We start from the raw sequence: 21,255 nt of genomic DNA, 5'->3' as shown, positions 1-21,255 counted from the left end.
CAGACTGAATTTTGCCAAGCAAAGTACATGCATATTAGAGAGTAAGAAACCCTCAGGTCATCACTCAGAATGGGAGGCTTTTGGCATCTTCCAACTCTGGCATCTCCACAGGGCTGGGACTCCCAGAGCTGATCTGACATACTCTTCTTTCTTTTAGTGTTTAGAAATATATAACTTTAAAAAAATTATGTGACATTTGTCATATTGATAGTTCCACATTTTCATGAAGGTCCCAGTTGAGGAAAAGTGTAGAAGTTTTTTAAAAAGAAAAAAAAAAAAAATCTTTGAATATTTTCTAAACAAAAAGTTGAGGGTGGTAAATCCCTCTGTAGTAAAGTCACTCCCCAGATTGAAGCAGGGGCCCTCTGTTTGCAGCCAGGAAATGGAAGATTTTTTTATCAAACCTGGTCCTAGGGACAAGACTGTCTAATTGCTGCCTGAAAGCTAGCAATGTGCAGAAGATTCTGGGAAGTGGAGAGGTGTAATGAGGGTCATGGAGGAGTGTACCCAAGGAGGAAGCTCAGAGGTAGCTGGTCAACTTCAGGCTTGTAGGGTGGCAGTCACAGCAGATGTTCAGAAATCCTGGAGGAAGGAAGGCCAAATAGCAGAGGAATTCCTTTTGTACATTTTGTGTGGCTTTGTCTGTGAAAGGGAATGACAGGGATTCCTGGGCTCTCTTTCTCTACCAATAAGATAGAGTGTTGACCCTATTTTTTTGTGTGTGTGTGCAGGTTGAAATATAGAGATCTATTTCATTCTTCTATATGTGGCTATCCAGTTCTCCCAGCATCATTTGTTAGAAATCTTTCTTTTTTCCAACAAATATTTTTGGCACCATTGCCAAGTATTAGATGACTGTAAGTGTGTGGGTTTTCTCTGTGTCTTCTATTTTGTTCCATTGGTCTTCTGCCTGTTTTAATGCCAGTACCATGCTGTTTTTGTTATTATCCCTCTCTTATAATTTGAGATCAGATACTGTGATTCCTGCTGGATTGCTCCTCTTGCACAGTATTGCCTTGGCTGCTCTGGGTGTCTTACTCTTCCAAATGAATTTAAGAACTGTTTTTTCTAGTTCTGTGAAGAATGTCATTAGTATTTTAATGGGGATTGCATTCACTCTGTATATTGCTTTTAGTGGTATGACTGTTTGAGATCAATTAAAATTTAACTTATGGAGAACTAATATCTCTATAATGTTGAGTCAACATATCCAAAGATTGGTTGTATCTTCACATTTGATTTAGTCTTTATGTTTTTCAGGATTTTTTTTTTAAGTTTCCCTTGTGGATTTTGTGCATTTCTTGTTAAATTTATTCCTATTTAATATTCATTGTTATTTTAGTTGGTGTTTCTCTTATATCATATACATGATTATCAGTTGAGATCTGAAGGCTATTGATTTTTGTGAATTTCTTGTCCTGCTACTTTCTGAACTCCTTTACTGTTTGGGTTACTTTTTATCACTGATTCTGGTTTTTTTTTTTTTTTTTTTTTTTTCAGTATATTAACATTTCTTCTGTAAACAGAGATCTTTTGCTTCTTCCTTACCAATTCTTCTGCTTTTATTTGATTTTTCATGGCTAATTGAATTATTTTTTGGCTAACTGAATTATTTTTGATTTTTAATTTGAATTAGTTTATCCTTTGATTAACTAGTCTTCTAGTGTAGTTCCTCCCTTTGTTCCTTTTCAGTTTTATTTTTCATTTCCTCTTCATGAAATATTTTGTCAAAAATGTTTTGTAGTGCAGGCATTCTAGTTGTGAGTTTTAAAAAATTTTGTTTATCATGGAAGGTTTTTATTTTCTTAATTTTGCAGCATATTGTAGTCTTGCTTGACATCCATTTTCTTTCAGAGCCTATATTATTCCAAGTCCTCCTAGCTTTGATGGTCTGGGTTGTGAAATCAGCTGAGATTGGAATTGGTTTCCCTCTAACTATGACTTGTCGTTTTTCGTTGGCAGTGTTTAGAATTCTATCTTTATTCTGTATCTTTGTTGTTTTCATAATAATGTGACTTGGTGTAGGTCTGTTGTAATTTTGTATATTAGAGGTTCTGTATGCTTTCTGTATTTGATTTTCCATTTCATTCTTAAGGTTTAGGAAATTTTCTGGTATTATTTCACTGAAAAGATTATGTATTCCTTTTGTTTGTATCTCTGAACCTTCTATCCCAATGAAACCTAAGTTTGGTCTTTTCATGTTTTCCCATATTTCTTGGAAGTTCAATTCACGTTCTTCTAACATCTTTTCTCCATGATCAACTTTATTTTCAAGATTATATGTTTTGTCTTCATTGCTTGAAACTGTGTCTTCTAAGTGGTCTGGTCTGTTGGTGATACTTTCCAGTGAATTTTCGATTTTGTTTATACATTCCTTCATTTCAAAGATATCTGCTTATGTTTTCTTTTTCCCCCCAGAATCTCTGTTTCTTTATTGAAGTGATCTTTTGATTCCTGTATTTTCTTCCGTATATCATTTTCCTCTCAGGTCAGTTTAACTAGGAACATTCTCTGACATTTCTTCCACTGTGGTGTCATGGATTCTGTTTTTTGAAATATTTTTGTTTGTTTGGGGTGACTTGTTCCCTGGGTTTTTCATGTTGTTTGTGTATCTGTTGATCTAACAGTTGGTTTTGAGGCAGTAGAGTTTCTACCTTGTGGACTTACAGCATCCCTGAAGGTTTCCGTATCTCACAGTTTATGGGGAGTCAGACAACCACAACAACTGATGTAAACAATTCACAGCATTAGACCAAATAGCTCTTGCTATGAAATCTACAATGTTAATTGTCACAATAACCAGAAATGATATGATCAGTTATTGCCCATTGTAATAAAAGTAAGTTTACAAAAGGGTTTACAAATTCAAGTGGTGAGCAGGGATAGAACAACAGTGATGTAGGATGTGATGATTATGAGAGAGGAGGAGAGAATATAGAAGTAAAAAAAAATAAAGAGTGAAAGAGAGATCAATAGAGATTGGCTGTTAGCAGAGGAAAAGAGAGAAAAAGGGTTGAGGGAAACTGACAAGTGAGCGGAAAAATGTATAAAATAAGAATTAAAATTAAACAATAAAAAATAAATAAAAAATACAAAGTGTAATAAAATACAAAAATATAATAAAAGATTATAAGAACGAACTTGATATATACTAAATATCAAACACCTTAGTCCTCAAAATATTGATCCATGAGAAATAACTGCCTTCAAATAAAATGGTAGAAATGAGGAAAAACTAAGGATATATAAATATGTATAAGAATCTAGTTAAAGACAAGAATTCTTTAAGAGGACAGAAGAAATGACAGCATGGTACAACAGGGTTGTAGATTCAAGAGGTCAATAGGTCAAATGCAGAGATGATGTAGGATGTGTTTGTAAGAGGGGAGACCAACAAAATGTGGTGAAAGAATTAAAGGGAGAAAGAGAGAAATAGAGTTTGGCTGTTAGCAAGAAAAATGAGAGAGATATTAGCAAAGGAAAACAGAATTGTGAAAGAGACAATAGAAACTTAATCCAAAATGTACACATCAAAAACTCTAACCCTCAAAAAACAGCATGAAGGGAGATCTAAAATGGCGGACTAGAGGGAGTCTGCATTCCTTGTCGCTCCATAACTCTGGTTTCAAGCAGAGGATATCTGTTTCTTGGTGAGGCAGTATTTGCTACTTATTGATCCCCTGCTGTTTACCCCATTTGTCTGCTGTGACCACCTGCAGTCTGCCAGCATATCGACGCCTTTTTTGAGCGCAGATTGCTCACTATCATCCACCTATCATCCGCCATTTGCCTGCCTCTCGCCTGTCCATTGTCTGCCTTACACCTGTCCATCACCCAAATCACAAGGTTCACCTCCCAATCATCCGACGACAGTCAGCAGGTGATCGCTGACTGCCAGTGGAGCACCAGCTGCCTGCTGTTGCCTGGAAGTTCACTGTCACAGTACCTGCAGGTTTGATTACACGTGGCTGCCACCATTTTGAGACAACAGCCAGGCCCCATAAGACCCCTGGCCGGTCTGACTGAGCCCCGTCTCCAGGATCCCTCAGCCCGACCGATCACTCCCTGCCTCTGGGACCCTCACATCGACTGACTGCTCCCTGCCGCCAGGACTCCCAGACGAACTGATCGCGCCCTATCATCAGGACCCAGACCGACTGCACCCAGCCTCCAGGATCCTGCAACCACACCAAACACACCCAAACTCCAGGACCCCTGCCTGACCAACCGCACCCCGCCTCCAGGACCTCCAGTTGACCACGTCGACCCCTGAGCTGCAGCTCCCCATTTGCCAATACATTTTGAAGCCAGAGCACCCATCTTGGATAATCCTGGAAGCCATAGCTCCCATCTTTAGGTGGGGCAAATCCCATCCTGAGACACCTGCTGGAGACTTGAAACTCAATGTCAGGTACCTCTCATGCATCAGGCTATTCAACACTGGGAGGTTTCATTACTATATGACTGTTATACTGTAGATATTCTTTTTTCTCCTTATTGAAAAATTTTAAGTTTTTATTTCTTTACTTTTCTTGCTCTCTTCTCCTCTTGTTTACCTGTTCCCTCAGAGTTTCTCTCTCCCTTTTTTGCATGCTAATATCCAATTTCTTTTGATTACACTCTCACCCTTTCTATTATATAGAACTTCTGTATATTCTTTAACAGCTACATTCTACATCCCTTTGCATCCTCTTTGTCCTCCATCAGAAACTGCAGACCTTATTGCAAATCTGTTTGTTATACTGAAGATAATATTTGAACTCATTCTGTTTATTATGACAATATTGTTCTTGACCTCACAGGGGCTATTTGGTCTAGGATTGCATAGTATCTGAATTGGGCACTGCTAATACTGATCTCCCCTTAAACAAAAGGTTTTGGAAACCTATAGGGCCACTATAAGCATATAGGGGGAAATCTGCAATACCCCAGATCTGCACTGCTAGAGGGGAAGATACATGAACAACATGAAAAAACAAGGGAAGAAAATGATCCAAACAAATCTAGATTCTATATTAATAGAATCCAATGACAGTATGTTAGAAGACATGTCAGAAAAGAACTTCAGATTATACAAGATTAAGATGATTCGTGAAGCAAAGGATGAGATAAGAGAGCAAATGCAGGCAATGAATGATAATACCAATCAGCTGAAAGAGCAAGTGCAGGAAGCAAAAGATCATTTCAACAAAGAGATAGAGATTCTCAAAAACAACCAAACGGAAATCCTTGAAATGAATGAAACAATAAACCAAATAAAAACAGAGAAGATGGTGAGAAATCATGAACAGAATCTCAAGAACTATGGGACATCATGAAAAGAACAAATTTAAGAATTATTGGGATTGAGGAAGGCACAGAGATAAAAACTAAAGGAATGAACAACCTATTCAGTGAAATAATATCAGAAAATTCCCCAAACCTCAAGAATGAAATGGAAAATCAAATGCAAGAGGCTTACAGAACACCAAATGCACAGAATCACAACAGATCCACACCAAGGCACATTATAATGAAAATGCCTAACATTCAAAATAAAGATAGGATTTTGAAGGCCGCGAGAGAAAAGCATCAGATTACATATAGGGGGAAATCAATATGGATAGCAGCCGACTTCTCAACCCAGACTCTAAAAGCTAGAAGGGCCTGGACCAACATATTTCAAGCTCTGAAAGAACATGGTTGCCAACCAAGAATCCTATACCCAGCAAAACTAACCTTCAGATTTGAAGATGAAATAAAATCCTTCCATGATAAACAAAAGTTAAAAGTATTTACAAATAGAAACCCTGCGCCACAGAATGTTCTCAACAAAATATTCCATGAGGAGGAAATGAAAAACAACAATGTAGGTCAGCAAAGGGAGGAACTACCTAAGAGAAAAACCACTCAAAGGAGAAACCAAGCCAAATTAAAAATCAAAAATAAGCCCAAATGACTGGGAATACAAATCATATCTCAATAATAACCCTGAATGTTAATGGCCTAAACTCATAATCAAAAGACATAGACTGGCAGAAATGGATTTAAAAGAAGGACCCAACAATATGCTGCCTGCTAGAGACTCATTTCATAGAAAAAGACATCCACAGACTAAAGGTGAAAGGATGGGAAAAAAACCTACCACGCACGTGGACTCAGTAAAAAAGCAGGGGTTTCCATCCTTATATCAGATAAAGTGGACTTCAAGCCAAAGTTAGTCAGAGGGGATAAAGAAGGACATTTCATACTGCTTAAGGGAACCATTAATCAGGAAGACATAATGGTAGTAAATATTTATGCCCCAAACAATGGTGCATCCCTGTACATCAAATTCTTCTCAATTTCAGGAATCACATAGACCACAACACAATAATTCTGGGTGACTTTAACACACCGCTGTCACCACTAGATAGATCTTCCAAACAAAAACCAACCAAAGAAAGCATAGAACTCAATAACACAATCAATAACCTAGACTTAATAGACATATATAGAATATTCCATCCATCAATGAGCGGATTCACTTTCTTCTCAGCAGCACATGGAACCTTCTTGAAAATAGACCGTATGTTATGCCACAAACCAGCCCTTAGGAAATGCAAAAAAATAGAGATACTGCCTTGTGTTCTATCAAATCATAATGGACTGAGAGTGGAAATCAATGACAAAATAAAAAACAGAAATTACTCCAACACCTGGAGACTAAATAATATGCTATTGAATGAAACATGGATAACAGAAAACATTAGGGAGGAGATAAAAAAATTCTTAGAGGTCAATGAGAATGACGATACAACATATCAAGATTTCTGGGACACTATGAAAGCGGTACTAAGAGGAAAATTCATTGAATGGAGCACATTCCAGAAAAGAATGAAAAGTCAACAACTAAATGACCTAACATTACAGCTCAAAGCCCTAGAAAAAGAACAGAATAACAGCAAAAGTAGTAGAAGACAGGAAATAATTAAAATCAGAGCTGAAATCAATGAAATTGAAACAAAAGAAACAATTCAAAAAATTGACAAAACAAAAAGTTGGTTCTTTGAAAAAGTAAACAAAATAGACAAATCCTTAGCCAACTAACAAAGAGAAGGAGAGAGAAAACTCAAATTACTAAAATTCGTGATGCAAAAGGAAATATGACAGACACCACTGAGATACAGAACATAATGAGAAGCTACTTCGAAAATCTGTATTCCAACAAAATAGAAACTACCAAAGACATTGACAAATTTCTAGAGACATATGCTCCTCCCAAACTGAACCAGGAGGACATACACAATTTAAACAGATCAATATCAAGCAATAAAATAGAAGAAGCCATTAATAACCTACCATCCAAGAAAAGCCCAGGACCAGACGGATTCTCAGCCGAGTTCTACAAGACCTTCAAAGAAGAACTCATTCCAATACTTCTGAAAGTATTCCAGGAAATAGAAAAGGAGGGTACCCTACCGAACTCATTCTATGAAGCTAATATCACCCTCATACCCAAACCAGTCAAAGACACATCAAGGAAAGAAAATTTTAGACCAATATTCTTGATGAATATAGATGCAAAGATCCTTAACAAAATAGTGGCAAACCGTATCCAAAAACATATTCAGAAAATTGTGCACTACGATCAAGTGGGGTTCATCCTAGGAATGCAAGTTTGGCTTAACATCTGTCAATCATTAAATGTAATCCATTGTGTCAATAGACTTAAGGATAAGAATCATATGGTTATTTCAATTGACGCAGAAAAAGCGTTCGACAAAATACAACACCCTTTCATGCTCAAAACACTAGAAAAAATAGGGATAGTAGGAACATACCTGAACATTGTAAAGGCTATTTATGCTAAGCCCATGGCCAACATCATTTTGAATGGAGAAAAACTGAAACTATTCCCTTTAAAAACAGGAACAAGACAGGCATGTCCTCTTTCACCACTTCTATTCAACATTGTCCTTGAAACTCTAGCCAGAGCAATTAGGCAGACTAAAGAAATCAAAGGGATACGAATAGAAAAAGAGGAACTTAAGCTGTCACTATTTGCTGATGACATGATTCTATATTTAGAGGCTCCAAAAAACTCCTCCAGAAAACTTCTAGACCTCATCAATGAATTCAGCAAAATAGCAGGCTATAAAATCAACACACATAAATCTAAAGCATTTTTATACACAAGCGACGAAACATCTGAAAGGGAAATGAGGAAAACAACTCCATTTGCAATAGCCTCAAAAAAAAAATAAAATACTTGGGAATCAATCTAACCAAAGAGGTAAAAGATCTCTACAATGAAAACTTTAAAACATTGAAGAAAGAAATTGAGGAAGACCTTAGAAGACGGAAAGATCTCCCATGTTCTTGGATAGGCAGAATTAATATTGCCAAAATGGCCATACTACCAAAAGTGCTAAACAGATTCAATGCAATTCCAATTAAAATCCCAATGATGTACCTGACAGAAATAGAGCAAGCTCTCGTGAAATTCTTCTGGAAGAATAAGAAACCCAGAATGCCTAAAGCAATCCTTAGCAGGAAGAATGAAACAGGGGGTATCACAATACCAGAACTTCAACTATAGTAGAAAGCAATAGTAACAAAAATGGCATGGTATTGGCACCAAAATAGACAGGTAGATCAGTGGTATAGAATAGAGGACGCAGACACAAACCCAAATAATACAATTTTCTCATACTAGACAAAGGTGCCAAAAACATGCAATGGAGAAAAGATAGCCTCTTCAACAAATGGTGTTGGGAAAACTGGAAATCCATATGCAACAGAATGAAACTAAACCCCTATCTCTCACCCTGCACAAAACTCAACTCAAAATGGATCAAGGACCTTGGAATCAGACCGGAGACCCTGCATCTTACAGAAGAAAAAGTAGGTCCAAACTTCAACTTGTTGGCTTAGGATCAGACTTCCTTAACAGGACTCCCATAGCACAAGAAATAAAAGCAAGAATCAATAACTGGGACAAATTCAAACTAAAAAGCTTTCTCTCAGCAAAGGAAACTATCAGCAATGCGAAGAAAGAGCCTACAGAGTGGGAGAATATCTTTGTCACTCATACTTCAGATACAGCACTAATTTCCAGAATCTATAAAGAACTCCAAAAACTCTACACCAAGAATACAAATAACCCAGTCAACAAAGGGCTAAGGATATGAACAGACACTTCACAGAAGAAGATGTATAAGCAATCAACAAACATATGAAAAAACGTTCACCATCTTTAGTAATAAGAGAAATGCAAATCAAAACTACCCTAAGATTCCATCTCAACCCAATCAGAATGGCATTTATTAAGAATACAAGCAACAATAGGTGTTGGGAGAGGATGTGGGGAAAAAGGTACACTTATACATTGCTGGTGGGGCTGCAAATTAGTGCAGCCACTCTGGAAAGCAGTGTGGAAGTTCCTTAGAAAACTTGGAATGGACCCACCGTTTGACCCAGCTATCCCACTCCTCGGCCTATACCCAAAGGACTTAAAATTAGCATACTACAGAGATCCAGCCACATCGATATTCATAGCTGCTCAATTCAATAGCCAGATTGTGGAACCAACTTAGATGCCCTTCAATTGATGAATGGATAAAGAAACGTGGTATATATATACAATGGAATATTACTCCGCCATGAAGAATGATAAAATTATGGCATTTGCAGGCAAATGGATGAAATTGGAGAATATCATGCTAAGTGAGATAAGCCAATCTCAAAAAACCATAGGTCGAATGATCTCGCTGATAAGTGGATGATTACACATAATGGGGGGTGGGGGGGCAAGAATGGAGGCAGAAGGGACTGTTGAGGGAAAAGGGGTGGGAGGATTGGGGGGAAGGAAAAAATAACAGAATGAATCAAACATCATTACCCTATGTAAATTTATGAATATGCAAATGGTATGCTATTACTCCTTGTACAAACAGAAACAGCATGTATCCCATTTGTTTACAATAAAAATAAATTTTAAAAAACCAGCATGAATAAATACCTTTAAGCTACCTTTAAGAAAGGCTAAAACTGAAAAAGCATAAACAAATATGTATGTGTGCCAGTGTCTAAAGGTCCATCCTGTATCCATCAGTACACATTTAAAAACAAAACAGAATAAAAACAAAAAGAAAGTAACAGATTCGTCAATGAGACTACCTGCCCATTGTCTGAGCCAAACTGCCTTTTTGTTTCTCGGCTTCCTTCTCAGCACCCTGATGTGTGGATCTGTGGAAGATGCTTTTGGCTTCACTTCCAGGGTATATTTGCCGCTGGGTTCTGTGAGATGAGTTTCTGCCCAGGGCGGGGATTTGGCCTGGTATTGCCCCAGGCATTTTATTGTGTGGGGAGTTTTCCAGTGTTAATGTATCAATGCACTTCTAGGATTGTACCCCACTACTCTCCCCAGGCACCACTCATGGGAAGGGGTAGTTGGTCCTTCACAGTTTGGTTGATTGGGGATACTTCTCCTTTTTGGCTTCTCAAAGACTCTTTCAGTGCACTGAGCTTAGGTACTTTGCTGTGGTCTTGCACACTGCCGGGTTCAGTGGGGGATAGGAAGGAGAGAGAAATTCTCTGTGCCAAAGATTCTCCTGATTTGCTAGGCTCACTTTAGATCTCACCATTGGCATCTGCAGGATTCATGTGTTGTTCTCAGTCCTGAACTCATGGATATAAGTTCTGGGTATGAGTTTGTGCTGCAGTTATCATGGAGGTATTAACGTGTTCCCATCTTGGGCTCCCTGTACGTGATTGGCAGACCCTGACTTTCATGCACCAGTTTATTGGTCCAAATAGATTCTGGGTTGGCCCAGGGTGGGCTGCCCCTCTGATCCTTGGATTCCCCATACCACAATTTTCCCAGTACTTTTTGATCTTTTCCAACCTTGTGTATTAATTTCCACAGAGCTGTGAGAAAAGTCACTTCCCAATTATGCACCATTTTGTCTCTCCCAAACCCTGATTCTTGTGATCAAGTCAGAAAGATTTCAGACATGTTGCCAGAGTAACAGGAATGAGTTTATTGAAGGGATAGGAAAATGGAGAAAGGGCATTGAAGCAAGAGAGTGGGTGCTCTCAGAGAGGAGAGGGATAAGTGCACCTCTCCTACATTCCAGTTTTATTGGGGATTCCAGGTAAGTTTCCAGAGAGCCCTGCCCAGGTCTACCTCTTGACTTTTTACTGACAGCAAGATGACGTCAGACTTTCAAATCCCCACTGTCATGGCAACTCTAGGTCACCTTAGCCCATGCTGATGGGTTCTAATTGAATTCTTAATCATAAGTTCTTATGGTTAAGATGAATTATCCTTATCTCCCTGAGTTTGGGGATCTGGTCTATGGAAAGGGTTACACAATTCTCCCCCTTCAGGGTAACTTGAGCTCCTCTTATGAACATTATCTCTGGCCTGCAATTTCTCCTGCATAGACAGGTAGTTTCCTAAAGGGTGTGACATAGCCTGTCCACTTAGGCCAGACAGGGCTACAGGTAAATTTGCTTCTTGGAAAAGAAAGCATGTGGGGGTCAGCACAGTGGGCCCATTTTATAGAATTATTCTCTTAACCTCATGTTCCCAGCATTTGCATCTGTCTGTCTCCTAACAGTATTCACATTTATTGATAAGACTGATGCATTTGATCTTCATTATCCCACATTATCTTATAATGATGTATAATTTTATGATATTTCTGTGTTTCTTCCTCTACCTATTATGTATGCTTTGCTGTTTTACTTTTGAACTTTGAAAGGTATTTATTTTTGTTTTAGAAGTCATCTTTGTATGTTTGTTACTGGTTCATCAAGCTTTTAATGGTGTTCTATGACTTCTTCCTGTTTTCTGAATGACAGTCATTGATCTTACCTTTTTTTCCTTTCCTATTTTAAAGTACATTTTTTTTCTGTCTTGTCTCAAAATACAACATTTGTATAATAATTTGTTCACCCTTATTCCCACCTTTGTAGAGGGTGAAGATGGAAGAATAATGCAATCTGTGTATTTTTATGCTAAATTTTTATTTATTTATTTATTTTTCTTTTTTGTAGTACTGGAGATTGAACCTGGAGCATTGTAACACCAAGCTACACTCCTAGTACTTTTTATTTTTTATTTTGAGACAGGATTTCATTAAATTGCTCAAACTAACCTCAAAATTATGTTCCTTTTGCCTCAGCCTCCTGAGTCACTGGCATTACAGCAGTGCCCCTACCATGTCTGGTCCAGGTCATATATTAACTGACTAAAACTTGTCCTCTACTAGAGATTCCTTGAGGAGGGCTTAGAGCACAGAATTCTTCAAGTTCCTATATGGTTTTTTTAATTTGTTTGTTTGGGTTTTTTGGTGGTACTGGGCATTGAACTCAGGGGCACTCAAACACTGAGCCACATCCCCAGCCCTGTTTTGTATTTTATTTAGAGTCAGGGTCTCACTAAATTGCTTAGTGCCTCACTTTTGCTGAGGCTGACTTTGAACTCATGATCCTCCTGCCTCAGCCTCCCAAGCCACTGGGAAGTTTCTTATATGTTTAAAACTTTTTTTCTCTAACCTTAAATGTTTGAAGGACAGCTTAACTTGACATAAAATCCTTGGCCTGTACTTTCTTTTATTGAGATTTTAAAAAATACTCATTCCTTTTTGCTTTGTCTTGTATGTTGTTTTGATATGTCTTATGGTAGTAAGATTCTTTTGCCCGGTAGGTTATTTGATCTTTTCGTGTGTAAACCTTGGGATCTTTTCCTGTATATTTGAAGCTTAATAGTTTTACTAGGTATGTAAGTTATCTATTTTATATATCAAAATGCTTAAAAACAGTGGCTTAAGAATAGCAGTTTAAGTATATATTATCTCAAAGTTTCTGCAAGCAATGAATTTGGGTGCTAGTAGAACTGGTCTGGGATCTTTCATGAGGTTGCAGCTGAGTTGGTGGCTGTGACTGTAATCATCTTAAGGCTTGACTTGGGTCTGCCTCTGGCAGGACTCATGTCCATGCTAGTGAGTTGGTGTTTGATGCTTCAGGTGTGATCCAGATGGAGCACTCTATAAAACTTCTGATGATGGTTGGCCTTCCCAGAATCAGTAATCCAAGAGAGAGCAAAATGGAAGCTATAATGATTTTATAACTTATCCTTAGTGTTTTAGTTGTTTTACCTGAGCAGCTGAATTGGATCCTATTACCCAATCAGGTCTGGAAGCAGAAGTTACTCAGCCATTATTTATTTATTTCATAATCCTCACACCCACTCTGCCTGCCATCCTGTCTTCCTCCTCCTCTTGGTATTTTAATTACATATATATGTTTGACATTTTAGGATCTGTACTCTATTATGTTGTCCAGAAGAGCAGTGATATTTTATCAGTCAGTTAGGCTGAACTCAAACTCTAAACTTTGTCTTTCTGAGGTGGGCAGTAGCTCACGTCTCTGTTCACACTTTCTAACAGGTCACTTGGGGTCTTCCCACACTGGTATAGTTTAGAGCCAGATATTGGACAGAGTTTATATGAAGAATTTGGGGTTTCCTTCTCTGACTTTCTCATTTTTAGACATTTCTTCTTTGATTTCTAACTCCTGTAGTTACCCTGTGCTCTGCTCTGAATTCAGTTGGTGATCTCCAGGTTTTAATCCAAGCACTTAGTGGGTCTGCATGGTACTGACTAGAACCTGCTTTCTGGTGAAATGTGTAGAAATTCACCCACTCCCATTTATTTCTTCCAACACTCAACCCCCATCCAGTTTCTACTTTCTTTTGGTCACTTTCCAATCCCTTGAAATATTTTGTCTGGAGTTTATAGTATGTAGGATGATTTGTTTTCAATGAAAGCATTATGACCCTTGCTTTTTTGTTTTTATTATTTGACTTTTGTTTAAAGAAGTTTAATTAAACTTTTCCTTATTATGCTGTTTTAAAATGGCAGAACCACCCAGCCCTTTCTAGTGCTTCATTTTTGTATACAGCTCTTAGCCCCAGCTAACATAGATATGAGTTTAAACATTAGGGTTTTCTTTTTTTTTTCTTTTTCTGATTTCCCCAGCTAGAATGAAAGTACCACAAGAGTAGATCTTTCTCTCTCTCTCTCTCTTCACAGTTATTTCTTTAGTTCCTAGAACAACTCATATTGAATGTTTAATAAGCATGTGTTATATGAATGAATTAATCAGTGCATTAATTTCCTTCTTTTTGAAAAAAATCTCCTTGCATAGTGCCCGAAAAGCAGTGGATGAGGAAGAGGAAGCAGTTGAAGAACGTCGGAATATGCGCACTATTTGGGTGGCTGGCAGAAAGGGTCTAACTGAAAGGGAAGCAGCAGCCCTTATAGTGGAAGAAGCCAGAATGATTCTGCAGCAGGACTTAGTTGAAATGGGAGTGCAGTGGGATCCTCACTCCCCTTTAAGTTCTGGCACAAATTTATCGTCCAGAAGTGACTCCGAAGTAAAGGAACACAGGTTTATAACCCAAACTTCAAGTTCTCATAAAAGATTAAGATCAGAGAACAAAAAAAATACAAGATTCAGTGATTCTTATGTTAAGCATTCACCAGATATAGTGCAAGATTTAGATAAAACTAGAGAGCATACAAGTTTCTTTGATTACAACTCCCAGAATGGGAATCAGGAACATCAGAGACATTCCATTTCCAGAGCAAGAAAGCGGGCTTCCTTGGGCATACATAAAAGGAAGTCCAGAACCTCTCTGAACAAAGGAAAATCAAGCACTAGGAAATTTGTTCAGAGCTTCTTGCTAGAGGACACAAAAAAAGCAGCTTTGAATTTCAGTTCAGAAGAGATGAACACAGGCTTTCAATCTTGGAATCACAGAAAGCATCAAAAACAATCCAGGGACGGTAGCCCTGTAAAAGACTCTGAGCAGTGTGGAACTGATTTGAAAGGACAGATTATGTTTAGTCCTGATCTTTGTGAAGAACGATTTACCTTGGATGAGAAGAATATGGAATTTAGAAGTCGACAGCCATTTGCCAAAAATATATGTGTTTATGCTAAGGGAAAATACAAGAAAACATCATTCCTTTTACAAACGGAGCAAAATTGTTTAAGGAAGAGAACAATAACTAATGATGTTCTAGAGGAATGTTCTGTCACAGGATCCCAAAGCAAAACTGTGACTTGTCCAGCCACCAGTGTGGTTATTAAAAATGGAGGAGAATTAGCTGTTGTTGAGACAGAAAAAATAAATGAAGTACTGATACAAAATGATTCAAAAAATCAGAATGTTTCTGTGAAACAAAATGATACTCATCCAGTTAATCAGTGCCTGGAAAAGCGATGTGATAAGCTGACAAACACTTACACCAAACTGAAAAAAATAATACAGAGACAAATGCCCTGTGAGGTAGTCAGTAGTGACATGCACAAAGACTCAATTGTTACCGCTATCAAATGTGAAAGTATAACGTTTAATAGTGAGAAAAATAAATCAAATCATTTTCAGGCATTAGGAGATAATATAAACAGAAGTAGGGTAACCACTAGAATATTTCCGTCAACGGGAACATTTGGTAAATCAGGAGGCCAGCATGAGAATTTTCTAAATTCTTCTAGCATAAAAGAAAAAACAGATGCTTATGTAACAAAGAAAACTGAAAATAATCATGTTTCTGACTTAGGTTTAGTCTGTGATTTTGAAGATAGTTTCTACCTGGATACTCAGTCAGAGAAAATAATTCAACAGATGGCAACTGAAAATGCCAAACCAGGAGTAAAGGCCATCATCCTGGCAGCAGGGACAATGCAGAAGAGCATAGACAAACAGGATATGAACCCTTTCCACAATGAGTTTCATGTTTTTGGTGAAAAGCATTCCCCAGGGATCACTAACAAAGAGAGTTTGGACCTTAAGACCTTTGAAACTGTGAAACAGAGCACTGAACAGGGGGTTGATAGACCAACTCCAGAAAGCCTGGTTTTTCATTCTCCAATACTGTTGGGGGAAAATAGCCCTGGCTTTAAAGGCAATGAACTTTCTGTTACTGACTCACAATTAAATAGTTTTCTTCAAGGTTATCAAACCCAAGAGATGGTGAAACCAGTCACACCTCCAATTCCTCAGAAGAGAACTCCCACTGATATGGAAGGAGAATGTCAGCCTGGTCCTGAGACAAGTTTGAATATGAGTGATAGTTTACTGTTTGACAGTTTTAGTGAAGACTTCCTGGTAAAAGAACAACCACCTGATATACAAGTGAAAGAACCCCTTCCTTCTGAAATAACATCAAACCATTTCAACGATTCTCTTTGTCTACAACAAGAGGACCCAATGAAAATATCGAATGTGAATGAACATCAAGGCATTTGGCAGCAGTTGACCTGTTTCAATGATGAATCTATTATGTTTTCAGAAGTGGATTCCGTTCAGATGGTTGAAGCTTTGGACAATGTAGATATATTTCCTGTCCAAGAGAAAAGTAATTCTGCGGTATCTCTTAAAGCATTAGATCTAAGTGATTCAGTGATTTTAAGTAATGGCCATCTGCATGGAGAAGTAGTTGGAGGAGATCAAGATGAAAGGGCTCCAAAGTCCAGATTAACAGGGACAAGGCAAAATAATTCATTCATCTGGTCAGGGACATCAATTGACCTAAGTCCAGGACTACAAAGGATTTTAGATAAAGTATCTAGTCCTTTTGAAAATGAAAAGCCAAAATTAACAACTATAAACTTGTGTAGTTTAAAAGGCAAAGGTACAGAGTTACATGAGAGGAAAGAAGTGATTTTAAATTTAGAAACAAATCAAGTACAGGCAACTTCATTTTTCCCTAATAAGGAAGTAAAAAGCAAGATTGAGGCCTTAGAGAGTGATGCCAATCATGGTGAAATTTCATCCCTCTTGCCTTGTAAAGAGAACTTGATAGCTGATGATCATGGTCTCATTCCTCCTACACCCATTCCAGCATCTGCTTCTAAGCTGGCATTTCCGGAAATCCTTGGAGTACCTGTAAAAGTTCAGAAAACAAGTACTGCTTTACAGCATGGTGAAGGATACACATGTGGCTCATCTTTAGGTATTAAAATACATGATTCAAGTTCAGAGAGTAGAAGCGGTTTCCAGGAGGACAGTCCTGTTACAGAAACAAGTTTTTCACTGCTGTTGTCACAGGATGGGTTACAGTTAACTCCAGCCTCATGCAGTTCAGAAAGTTTGGCCATAATAGACGTAGCAAGTGACCAAACTCTCTTTCAAACATTCATTAAGGAGTGGCAGTGCAAAAAACGATTTTCCATCTCACTGGCTTGTGAAAAAATTAGAAGTTTGACATCTTCTAAAACTGCTACTATTGGTGGTAGATTTAAGCAAGGTAAGAATTTTTTAAAGTTTTGGTTTTTTTTTTCACTCTTACCTATTAATTAGTGGACTGAGGTGAACTTTAGATTTTTCTGTATTGGATGTTAGATACAGTCTATTCAAAATTTGGTAATTAGCTATAGTCAGCTTGTCAACCTGTTGTGGAAAATCAGGTTTGATTAGATTTCTTGAATCTGTATTTATGAATGAATTTGTTCATAAAGTTTTGAGTATTTGTCTGATCTTCAGTTCATGGAACACATGTGTTAATGACAAGTTTGATGTACTTTTAGTGTTGAACAGCATTTTTCATTTTTCATCTATTAAGCACAAAATTGAACACATTTTCTGCATCAGACTGATGCTAGAGGAATTAAAAATGTTTACTTAAATGTAATAAATATGTATTGAATTCTTATGTGCCAGTTTTCTAGTTATTTAGTTATTTTTCTAGCTATTGGGGATGTAGTTGAAAATAAAATGGATTGGTTTTTGCCCTTTGTAAAATGGAGAATATACTCTTTTAGAAAATGATGATGACTCTAGATTTAAAAAAGCAATCATACTTCATTCTTCACTAAGGAGTAAGTCTCTTAGTAAAGTTTCTTAATTCTTAAGAATTGGTGGATTTGCTATAAAGTTTTTGTCACGTGCAAGTAATCTGTTTAAGTTGTAGAAATTTGAAATGTAGCTTATTTTTCATTTAGTTGAAACTTCTTTACTTGTAATTATAACCTATTTTAAGAAACATTTAGGATATTTAATATGGTGACAAGCATCTTAACTGATGGGAAACCTAGAAAGATTTTACATAACTCCTAAAAATGACTACATAATGTGAATTTTAGGAGCCATAGATTTTGCCTATTAAATATAGTTCTTATTGTCATTGTATTAACAATTTACTTAATGTCTTTAATATTAGTTTTTTTGACTGTTTCACTTTTGATTTACTTAGCTAGCTCACTTCAGGACCCCCTTATTAGAGATGACGGATTTCCCCTTCAAGGCTCTGATGACATTCTGGTGATTGGGCTGGCAGTATGCTGGGGTGGAAGGGATGCCTATTATGTTTCATTACAGAAGGAACAAAAGCATTCTGGTAAGTAATCAGTATTTGACTCACTCACCATATAATTAATGAGACATTTGTTAGTGTGGTATTCTTTTGTTGAGAATAATTTCCTGCCATTACCTAGGATTTACTTTTAGAATTAAAAAATATTTTTATTTGGAGAATAGCTTGCGTGTACAGAATTGCATTTATTAATTAGAATGATTTTCCCCCCTGCAGTGCTGGGGCTCAAACCCAGGACTTGTACCTGATAGGCAAGTGCTCTATCACTGACTAACACCCCAAGACCAAATAAATGTCTATGAAGCATTGCCCTGGTGGCCCCCTGTCTGTCACCTGAGGCTGGTAAGCCTGGACCATAGCAGTTTCTTAGTGTTTCTCCTCACATTGTCTGGGCCTGGAGCATGTCCAGAGGCAGTGTCGAGCTAGACAGAGATAGTTAATAGTGTTGAATCACACAGCCCTTAGGAGAGACTTTGAAATGGAAAGAACAGATCTTTGTGATCTGATTATGGTTGTTGGATATTCAGCTGTTTGGCTGGTTTTGACCAGAAGCAAAATTAATAAGGATGTCAGATAGCATCTTTTCTTCAATAATCATGGAATATTTGCAGTTGTTTTTCAGGAAAATACGTTGGGCTGAGTAGTTACTTGAACTTCTTTTGTTTTTGACATGACATTACATTATATACCTCCATTTAAATTCATTTCAAAATAACTATGTTTAACTCATTCTGAAAAATGTTAACTTTATTTTTAGAAGTGTTTTTGTTTGTTTGTTTGTTTCATTTTGTACTAGGGATTGAACCCAGGAGTGCTCTGTAGCACTGAGCTATATCCCTAGTCCTTTCTATTTTTTTATCTTTAGAGTTTTGCTATGTTGCCCAGGCTAACCTTGAACTTGTGATTCTCTTGCCTCAGCCTCTTGAATAGCTGGGATTAGAGCACACCTCAAGAGCACTGCCGCATGTCCAGCTATTTTTAGAAGTCTTGATATTTAGAATTTTGTCTCATGTAGTTAAATAGAGCATTATAAATCTTCTAACCCAAACCATAACTTTTAGATTATAAAGCATTTCATCTACATAGTTGAAATGACCTGTATAAGGTCATGCTATATTTGTGATCACTTGAAACCACATCCTTAGGCTTCTGAGTCTTTTTCAATCTTTCCACTAGAGATTATGGCTTCAAATGAATTTATGCAATTTTTGCATTAAGACTTTCTTTTTCTTCTCAAGAAATTAGTGCCAGTTTGGTCCCACCTTCTCTGGATCCAAGCCTGACTGTGAAAGAAAGGATGTGGCATCTTCAGTCATGCTTGCAGAAGGAATCTGATAAGGAACATTCTGTCATCATCTATGATTTCATCCAGATCTATAAGATTCTTCTTCTGTCCTGTGGCATCTCTCTGGAACAAAGTTATGAAGACCCTAAGGTTCTATATTTTATTTTTATATACTTAAACATTGTTAGTGTTTAGAGTTAATTATTCTTAAGTGATGTGGTGTTTATTTAGCTTCATTAATGCAATGTAAATCTTTTAGAGAAGACATTTTTCTGTCCACTAATCTCATCCACACATAATATAATATCATTATACAAATGTCTCTGTGTAGATAAAAATAGAGATGTCACAAATCCTAAACCCGAAAGTTCACAACTGCTTAGAGATTTTTTTTTAAATTAATTTTGGTCATAAGTTGTAAGTTTTGTTAAGTGAAAAGAGAATTGTTAGATTTAAGTATATAATAACATGATTTTTCAAATGTTCATGAGGGCAGAGGCAGAAAATAGGAAAAGTACATGAATAAAAGATGCCAAAAGAGAGTACAATTGGGGTCATGGGGGTAGGTCACATTGTCTCTGAGTATGTTCCTTTGTGGTAGCAGAGTGTGACACATTCTTCATAATGATGACCCTGAGTTATCAGGGGTTGCTTATGTCATTGTTATATACACTGAGCAATAAAGTGCATGTTCAGAAGACATCATTTATAATATCTTTAAAGATACATCCTTTCCCCCTAACCTGTTGATAACAGATATCTGAGGCATGCAGAATGTTAGAGTTGAGAAATTATACTATTTGACAGTTACTACTAACATAGTCAATAATAATAGGATAAGTTTTAGTTTCTTAGTTTTTTGTTTTTTTTTTTCCCCACATGATACTGGGAACCTAGGGCCTTGCATATACTCTGATTGCTCTGCCACTAAGTTATGTCCCCAGCCCCAGTTTTTTAGGTTTCTTTCCTTTTTCCTGTTTTTTTTTTTTTGCAGATTTTAAATTGATCTCTACTAGATATTAAAGATTGTCACTTGATTTTGATGTTGAGCAATACAAAACAAGAATATGGGTTATGTGAGCCTCTCTTTAAAACTATGGTAGCCTCCTAGATTTATATAGCACCTTCTTTATAAACTACTTGAAATATTTCATAAGTTGTTTTATTGGCCATTTTTTATTAGAGAATCATAATTATGCATAGTAATTTGGTTCATTTTGCAAAATCATGCATGCAAGGAATTTGATTTCAATCCCTATTGTCTCCCCTGTTCTTTCCTCCCCCTTCTCCCTATCCCCACTCCTCTATTATATTCTCCTACATATACATAAAGGTGAACTTTCCTTTGGTACACTTATATGAATATGATTCTGTTAAATTCATTTAATTATCATCCCCTTTCCTTCCTCCCTCCTTTACTCTCCTCCTCCTCCTTCTATTCCACTGATCTTCTTTGTATCTTTATGATATCCAGTCCTCTCCTGAACTGCTTTCTTTCCCTAATTTTGCTCTAGTTTCTACATGTGAGAGAAAACATTTGACCCTTGATTTTCTAAGTCTGGCTTATTTCACTTAGAATGATTTTCTCCAATTCCATCCGTATACCAGCAAGTGCCA

At 37.1% G+C, this 21,255-nt stretch overlaps 1 protein-coding gene across 2 annotated transcripts in view; it reads left to right on the top strand.

Moving 5' to 3' along the window:
• POLQ (DNA polymerase theta) overlaps positions 1–21,255 on the top strand; it is a 156,827-nt gene that overhangs the window by 94,263 nt on the left and 41,309 nt on the right. For both annotated transcript variants that reach the window (XM_079155257.1, XM_079155258.1), the window contains exons 16-18: positions 14,179–17,288; positions 18,234–18,377; positions 19,592–19,788. In XM_079155257.1, coding sequence (XP_079011383.1) covers positions 14,179–17,288; positions 18,234–18,377; positions 19,592–19,788 — 3,451 coding nt within the window. The remainder of the gene's footprint in view (positions 1–14,178; positions 17,289–18,233; positions 18,378–19,591; positions 19,789–21,255) is intronic.

The sequence above is a fragment of the Sciurus vulgaris genome (genome assembly GCF_902686455.1).
Source record: "Sciurus vulgaris genome assembly, chromosome: 10".
NCBI classification, from domain to species: Eukaryota; Metazoa; Chordata; class Mammalia; order Rodentia; family Sciuridae; genus Sciurus; species Sciurus vulgaris.
Note: the sequence above shows the minus strand (reverse complement) of the source record. Positions and strands in the feature narration are given on the sequence as shown.